We start from the raw sequence: 9,001 nt of genomic DNA on the forward strand, positions 1-9,001 counted from the left end.
TCAGGCTGTTGTCTTGGTAGAGATCACCATAATGTTTCCTTTAAGATTCTTTCTTGGTTCATCCAGCTGTCCCCTAAATAAACAGATATCTGTAGGCCTTAAATATTAAAGTCAGCTGATGTTAACTCAGTTAATTCAGTTAAACCAAATACCAGTGCTGCATTTGAAATGTAAGAGTATGATTGGCTTTTGCTTTGGTTTTAGGAGACCTGATGAGGTGTTTGTCCCTGGCCGTCTCAGCCTCTAAATGCCTGGCCAGTCCTGATGAGTGAGAGGACTACTCCATCCACCCAGCTCCCAAAATAGGGAGGACCCAGACTCTGTCTCTCTTGGACAGCCAAGGGCTGGATCTAGTCACTGCAACTCCTTCACACCTTTGGAACCCCACGAAGGAAAGCTGTTCCCTTCCCTCACTCCACAAGGAAAGAGCCGCTTTCGGGGAGACCCACAGACTCCCGAGTCAATCCCACCCTGTTCCTCCTACCACATTCTTCCCACACCTTCCACCACACCTCCTGCCACACCCTGGCCAGGCCGGGGCAGGAAGCCACTCTTTCCCCCACTTCGGCTTAGGGGCCCCCTCCTTCTTGCCCACGGACCTTGGGAAGAGGTGCGGTGTTAAAGCTTGCTGTGTCTATCCCCCAGACTTTGTGAGTCTGAGGAAAACCATCGTCATTCAAATGAGAAGGAAGGGCCCCGCGGCTGACCATGCAGGCTGCCTTCCCTGGTCCTGCTGGCAGGTGGGGCAGGAGACGTCTCTGCTGTGGGCGCCGTCCTGTGCAGAGCAGGACATCTGGCAGCATCCGCGGCCTCTGCCCACTAGATGCCGTCTCCCCCACTTGTGGCCATCAGAATGTCTTCAGGCATTGCCACGTGTCCCCTGCGGGGCACAGTCACCCCCCGTTAGGACCACTGCTCTAAAGTAAAACCCTATGTCCTGCACCCCCAAGGGAAGTGGCTGCTGCGTGGCACAAACGAGCAATACCCGCACAGCCTTTGGTGGCTAAGGTCTCTAAGCCGTGAGCCCTGGTCATCCTCTAGCCTGCACCTGTCAGGTGAGCAGCTTCTGGAGGACTCCTCACCTCCGGGTAGACCTGGGTCCTGAAGGCTTCCTCCGTTCCCGCCCCAGCAGACCCCACTCCCTCCCGCACCCATCACGGCCCCTCAGCGGAGCATTTGTTCTAACACAAGATGCTCTGTATTTCCATGGCTTTCTCCCCAGCCAGAAAAATACTTTTCTTTTTTATTGTCTTATTTAATTTTTTCCTTCTTTATTTTCTTTTAAATGTTACATTAAAAAAATATGACGTCCCCATATACCCCCTAATCCCCCCACCCCACTCCTCCCACATCAACAACCTCCTCCATCACCGCAGCACATTCACTGCACCTGGTGAATACACCTTGGAGCACCGCTGCAGCACATGAACTGTGGTCTACACTGTAGTCTACACTCTCCCCAGTCCACCTAGTGGGCCACGGCAGGACACACAATGTCCAGCATCTGTCCCTGCAGCACCACCCAGGACAACTCCAAGTCCTGAAAATGCCCCCACATCGTATCTCTTCTTCCCTCTCCCTACCATCAGCAGCTACCGCAGCCACTTTCTCCACATCAATGCTACAATTTCTTCCATTACTAATCACAATAGTTCCATAGTAGAGTATCAGTAAGTCCACTCTAATCCATACTCTATTCCTCCATCCTGTGGACCCTGGGATGGTTGTGTCCAGTCCCCCTCTACATCAAGAGGGGGCTCAGATTCCACATGGATGATGGATGCAATTCTCCTGCCTGCAGTTGTAGGCACTCTTGGCTCCCTGGTGTGGTGGTTGACCTTCTTCACCTCCCTGTTCCCTGGCCAGAGTAAGTCCAATATACCAGAGGGTAGGAGTTGCAAATCTGCTGAGGCTCAGAGCCTGGCTGTCACATGGACAGTCCAGAGATTCAGGTCTCCTGAGTATGCATCAACCCCAGCACCAACCACAGGTCCAATAAAAGTAACAGAAGAGGATGTGTAGAAAGGTCATATCTGAGTCCAACTCCAAACTACTTCTTGAGCACAGCAATCATGTCCCTGCTGTCCAGCTCACAGTACTGGGCACATAGGGACTTATCTGTATAGTGTTTCTGTTGTTGTTAAATAAATGCGCAAACAGCCTTTCAGGGCTTTCATGGGAAGCGAGGCGCAGTCACACCGTGCTTACTGTCGTGTTGCAGCGAGCCTGGAGGGAGGTGGGAGAGTTGCAAGTAGATGGGAGTTATCCCTAAGCAACTTCCATCCAGGTGTCCGCCAAGAATCGCCTTAAGAAGACCCGGACTTAGCAGAGTGCCTGGGATTTCCCAGAGCCAGGGCGCCTGTGCTGGCTTCCTGCTCCTTTGGGCTTACCTGCCTCTGGGGTATTACCGTTCTCAAGCTCAGAGCAGCAAGAATCGCTGTGTGAAGGAGAACTCTTAGGTGTTTTCCACAGCTTTCCTCATAGAAGAGGCAGTAATTGCTAAACAATTAGGAAAATATACCCTGTGCTATCTTGTTTTGTTTTGTTTTGTTTTGTTTTGTTTAAATACAAATACTGCTGCTCACCTTCCAAGGATGCCTCCCATTTGGGAATTGCTTGAGCAAATCCACAGCCACAGCACCCCCACCCCTCCCTTCCCCTCACCACCCTGTGGCTTCCCTCAGATCTTCCCAGTTCTGTATGCTATTTTCATGCTAAATCCACTGGCTCATTTTCCAGCCAGCTGCTTCAACTCTCTTGGAGTTTGGTCATCATAACTCTGAACAGATCCCTAACAAACCCTAGTTTTACTGATAATATGATATCTTCTATTGCATTTGAGAAACAAAAATTTTTTTGTTTAATTTAAAAATATATAAATCTTGCTTCATATTTTTTAAGTTACAGTTGCCAATTGAGAGAAACTACATCTCATTTTGCAGTCCTGTAGTTTTCCTCAGGTCCATCTGATCAGGGGGTCTCACACTTTGGTATGCACCAGGATCACCAGGAGGGAGCTTTTTAAAAATAAAAACACAGATTGCCAGGCTCCCAACCCCAGTTTCTGATCAGGAAATCTGGGGCATGCCCAGTTATTTGCATTTCTAACACGTTGCCAGGTAATACCAATGATACTGGTCTGAGAAGAACACTTTTAGAGCCACTAGCTCTGAAGAGTCACATGTCTATCACGTAGATTCTCAGTAATTTGTTTATGGTGCACCACTCTAATAAATAAGACATGATTTTTTTTTAACCTGCTTTAACATCACATTAGGTATTCAGGCACACATGGAGACAGTAAATGAGTAAATTAAAGGAGAAACCCGTTACAAAGTTTCTATTTATAGTTACTCCATTCATCTTGGTTTGCCTTTCATTATTTAACCTTTGATCTGAACTGATCAAACTCAGTCACAATTTTATTTTACTGGGCACCCTTGTTTGATGTGAAGCAATATTTGAAACAGACTCAAAGATGAGCTGTGACTATTCTACTTCTCTTCCAAGACTTAAAATAAGTTCCCGTGTATTTTAATTGCCTAGGTAATTCCTGTTTTCTCTAATTGAAATGCCACACAAACCCTCTTGCCCCAGGCACTTAGTAGAGGGGGGCAGAACAAGCTTTCACCTTTGTGAGGTTGGCCTAGAGGCGTGATCAATCTGCCAACCCCTGGGTCCCTATCATGTTCAAATGACTGTATTAGTTGTACATCCAAAAGGTACTCAAGGAGGTTAAAAGTTCATACGATGGGTATGTTGATATTTAAACAATGGTCTGCTTAGGTCATGTATCATATGTTACATAAGAACAGGCCGTGAACTTTGAAGTCATGAAATGCGTGCAGCTCGGTATTGAACTCATTCTAGAGTTTTGAGTATTTCCTCTTGTTAAAAGCAGAGAAATATGCCTAGTTAGGGGCCTCTTTGTTTGCAAGGGTTTGTCCCGGATACTTGGAGGCCTTCCAGAAAGCACCCTTAATTTCAAAACACTTAGACATGGTTTCTTAGTCTAGATACAACTCTGGAGGTAAACTAGCATGGCGGAGCATGGTGCCCAGAGAGGAAGCAGCACATCGGCAGGACCTAGCACCTCTCCCAGGTGTGGCTATTGACAGCAATTTTTGCCAGTACCAACTGACTGACTTTCCAGAGAGACTGCTCCCAGTTCCACACTGTCTACCACCAGTGAGATAGCTACATGGTTGTAACCACTTGTGAAGTATAGCCCATAGTATGTAACTTGAATTGCCAAAATAATGGACATTTCAGCTCTGTCTTGAAGGCAATGCGGGGACAAGTAATTAATTGGGTACATATGCTCATGCATGACTTTGGGAAACAGACTTCCACACCTTTAGGTTTTGTCACATAAGGGACATGAGGCATTAGGTGATAGTACACCTAGAGCAGGAGTTCTGGAACCAGACTGCCAGGTTCAAGAGCTCACTCCATCATTTAAAAGTCATATGGCTTCTTTGCCTCTGTTTTCTTACTTCTAAGAGAGGTGCTTTGCAGGTGTGTTTGAAGGAAGGAATGAGTTAGCACTTTCAGAGTAAGTAGTGTATGATAGAGTAAATGCTCAACAAGCAGTGATCATTATGTTTTTGTTGTCATTGGTGTCACTTTCTACATCAGTTGTCTCTGGGTCACAACCGTATACATCTTCATCTTCACTCTATTCCCAGCTCCGTGTCAGCAGTCCACAGCAGAGATGACAGCCTATTTGTAAAGCCTTACTACTTAAAGGGTCAATCTTGGAATCCTTTTGATAACATAATTCTAGTCAGGCCTAAAATAATTGCCCTAGTACTTCAAGGTTATGAAACCTGCTTGTTTGAGCAGAGCAATTGAGATGAAAAATGTTCCAACTTGTGCCATCTTTTATTAGCCCAATTTACCTCTCAGGTAAAATGAGGGGAAAATTAAATTCAGTCACTATTCTGTAACTACTCATTATATTCTCTATCCCTCTGAATAGGACAAGTAGATGAAACCCAACTACCTGTTTTCCTATTTATGAAGTAATATGTGCAATATATTTGCTGTATATAGTTACTGATATTTCCCTCTTTTTGGATGTGTTTGTTTCCGTTCTTTCGGCAAAATTTATCTATTATACCTCCTAATTTTCAGTGATTTCCATGGTCAAATGTGTGTGTCAACTCCATCCACTGAACAGTTCCAGTCTAGTTCCCAGGGACCCCTAAGGAATTGCAAGTCTAATCATCACCCTTTTAACTTTGAGACTTGAAAGCAAAGGGGAAATCTTAGTCCACTTAGGAAAAAACATCCAAGAATTCCCAAAAGTTTTTTGACTATATACCTACATAAAAGCTAACTTCAACTCTTCATATTTGTGAAACTGCCTTAAAACATTGTGTTTTTCTTTTAATTCTCTGTGTAGGATTAGTTCAGGTTGACACTTGCAAAGCACTTATATTTAGTTAAATTGAGGGGCTGTAACAATGTTCTTGGAGACTTCTTGCCCCTTATCCTTTCAGGTCCTGTTTTCCCCCTTTTTGAACCTTCATCTTTGGCCACCAGTTGCATACACAATTACCAATCACACTGTTTAGCCCTCAACAGAATTTTTAAAAAGATCCCATGAGTGTACATATTTTTCTCTTGTTGTTGTCCCAATTCCCATTCTCTGAGACGCAGGAATGGGCTTAGGTGGGAAATTGGGGAAGGGTGTGCGCTAGTTAGGTGTGTCTGTCAAGGAGAGAACGAGGTCGTATTTATATTGGCAGTTAGTTCCCTGGAGAAGAACCACTTCAAAGGAGCAGGAGGGCCATACGGACCTGACTAGGTTCTGACAGTTCTAGTCATTTAATTATAAATGACCGGTCATTTAATGACAGAAAGGTTTCAAATATTAAAAGGAAGAAAATGATGTAATAGGCGAAAACAGTTGCTGGAAAGCCATATTTAAAAGTTTTTCCTACAAAATGTTCTCTGCATTAAGCCCATGAAACCTGATTTGTAATCAGACCGAGTCTGCTGAGGTAACAGCGCCTGGAGGGTGCAGTGTACCCGGTGCCACTTCAGCAGCCGTCAGAGACCCAACCGAACCTCCGTGTTTTATCCTGACAGAAAATGTTCGTTTAGATGAGGAAATTTGAGTAGTGGAGATTTTAAGTAACTTCCACATTGTGCATTAGAAGCTAGAAGTTCTCCAAGAAAGGAAAATGTGGAGGAAAGCAGACAGCTGGATTCTGGTGTAAGATTTCTGCAAAAGAATTAACACTTGACTGATTTTGATGATAAAACTTGCTAAAATATTTAAACTTATTAAATTCTGATTCATCCCATGTCAAAGATAACTAAAAACTTCAGTCTTCAATTAGTCCAAATGTATAGTAACATCTGCAAAAATAAAAACCCTTGGGGGACCATATTTGGACCTAAATTCTAAACTAAGTGTTGATTTGACAGTAAGATGCATTAAAATCATAATGAGCTTTAGGGCCCACACACAGTCCCATGACTTTATGAAATGTCATCAGAGTTAGGTTTGGAGCCAGATTCTTATTTCAGAATGTCACCACAGTGTACAGATTTGAATGTGTGTCTTTGTGGGTTCTTTCTTATTTACCAGTGAACGTGTTGGATGATCTCTTTGTTTGCAGGTATGCTTCAGAAGTGTCCTTCCACTGACGACTTTGTAAATGCCCTCGTTTCTGATTTGGATCTGGACTTTGAAACTTTCTTCATGGATTCTGAATAATGGAAACACCCTTAATATTGTAAATCAAGGTCATGTAGATCTTAACTTTGTCATCAATGCTACAGCTGTGAAAACTTGTTTCTGATTTCAGGATTCACTCCTGTAATAACTTCTGAAAAACCCTAAAATGATAGAACTTGAAATAAATAATTTGTTTTAATTATTCTGGCTTTTAGCCTGTTTGGCAAATTTTTGTATTTACAGAAATCCACTTAATGTGCTAATAAAAACTACACTTCAGCAGGGACTTACTAAATTTACGGCATTCCTTATGTCCAACCCCACCCCTGGAACTTTCTCCCTTCCTACTGCTCTTTAACTGGTTCAATGAGACACTTAATTAAAAGCGAAACTCTTAGTTTAGGCACAGTGTGCAGCAGTCTGCGGAAGGATTACTTGTCGTTCTTTAGAGTGATGACCACTTCTTTAGACCACTGTCCTGGGCTCTGGTAGTACATTCTGAATAGTCCGTTACGGCGACTAAGAAATCAAGTATGGTTTCCAAAGGACTTGTAATTGTCTGCAGGGTTTTTCTGACTGTTCAGGCATTACACGGATGGTCCCAGAACAGAGAAGGACTGTCTGGCTTGAGGATGAGTGTACAGTTAATAAATGACATGCTAAGGTCAAGCAACTAATAAATTAGGAAACTGGGATTCAGGCCATATCTGCCTTTGTCTAGAACCCATTATTATTACATTATTACAACTGTATCACAGTATGTTAATATTAGGACAGAAATTGTTTCATTGTTTTCTCCCACCATTCAAATCAAGAATTTAATTATAGACTTTCAGTTTAAAACGACATCTACTGGCAACCCCTTCTTGTTTCTCCCTAAATAAGCCATGATGATAAAAAAGGAAAAGGTTAAAATTCCCCAAAACTAGGACATTCAACCTATTAACAGAATATGGTGGAATTTCTACAAGCTAGGAAGCAGATTAGCCCGGGTGGAGATGCGTCACCCCAGTGTGCTGGGGACCATCCCTCATCCTTTCCCATCTGCTGCTCACATGTAGCCCTCCAGGTCTGTACCAACCAGCGACAGAGCAGCTGGCACACAGCTGGGGGGCCTTTTATGTTACTCCAAAGCTGTAGTTACCCCTCTCTCAGCTCCTCTCCCTCAGATTCATCACCCTGTGAACACTTGGTATCTTAGTTTACCAGGCTGCTTTGACAAGTACCACACAGAGGGTTGGCTTAAATGGTGGGAATTTATTGTCTCATGGTTTTGGAGGCTGGATGTCCAAACTCAGGGTCTCAACAGGGCCATGCTTTCTCCCCAAGTCCAGTATTCCAATGTGGCTTGCTGCAGTTCATGAGGTTCCTGGGCTTGCACCTCTGCCTCTGTCGCATGGCTGCTCCTTCTGGCCTCCTTCTCCTGCTCAGTCCTCTGTATTCTGTCTAGATTTCATCTGCTTGTAAGGCCCCCAGCCACAGGGGTTAGACCCATCCTGACGCAATTCGGCCTTTTCTAAATAGGATCTTTGAAGAGCCCGTCCACAGATGCGTCCACCCCTAACTGATAACATCTTTAGAGGTCCTGTTTACAAATGGGTTCACAGCCACAGCAACACGGATTAAGACTTGAACATGTCTGTATGGGGGACACAGTCAATTCCCCAACGTGGGAACTGCAGGAAGACTCCACTTGGCAAGAATGGAGTGGAGTCTCCTCTGTACCCGAAAGTAAAGTGGAGGACGGGGAGGAGAAAGGTTGGGTGGTGTTGGCGACAGGAAGGTCTGTACCCCTGCTGCCTGTTCAGTGTCCCAGCTGAGCCCTAGAGTAAGAAAGATTGTATTCAGACAGGCTTGTCCACAGAGATGCCAACTCCATTCTGAGACATGGACGTGGAGAGATCTGCATCAAGCTGCCTGTCAGCTAAAGGTAAGTCTGGAGAGGTGCTTTAACCAGCACCCAGGTGCAGGGACAGAGACCAGCCCCAGGTCTTCATAAATCTGGTGTCAGCTGAGGCTGAAGAAACAGAAGAAAGTCTGCACGGAGCCTCCATGAAAACTCTTCAGAAAAGAGAATGGGAAATGTCACCTTGAAGATGCTGGAAAATCATAACTTTGAAAATTGTTGCTAGGTAGTGGGTTGGCTTAAACATGGGACTTGATTGGCTCACGGTTTTGAGGCTAGGGGCAATCCAAATCAAGGTGTCACCAGAGCAATGCTTTCTTCGAAGACTGGCTTTCTGGGGCTGTCTGCCCCTTATCCTTGGTCCTGGGTGCCTCGGACCCATGACAGTGCTCACGGCGGCCTCT

The 9,001-nt window shown here is 44.6% G+C and overlaps 1 protein-coding gene across 3 annotated transcripts in view; it reads left to right on the forward strand.

The window, feature by feature from the left end:
* The window catches only part of MIPEP (mitochondrial intermediate peptidase), a 151,390-nt gene extending 144,497 nt beyond the window's left edge, over positions 1–6,893 (forward strand). For all 3 annotated transcript variants that reach the window (XM_071208177.1, XM_058277049.2, XM_004453069.5), the window contains one exon: positions 6,633–6,893. In XM_071208177.1, the coding sequence (XP_071064278.1) occupies positions 6,633–6,730 (98 nt within the window). In that variant the 3' untranslated portion in view covers positions 6,731–6,893. The remainder of the gene's footprint in view (positions 1–6,632) is intronic.
* Positions 6,894–9,001: the final 2,108 nt, after the last annotated feature.

This window comes from Dasypus novemcinctus, chromosome 15 (genome assembly GCF_030445035.2).
Source record: "Dasypus novemcinctus isolate mDasNov1 chromosome 15, mDasNov1.1.hap2, whole genome shotgun sequence".
Classification (NCBI taxonomy): domain Eukaryota; kingdom Metazoa; phylum Chordata; class Mammalia; order Cingulata; family Dasypodidae; genus Dasypus; species Dasypus novemcinctus.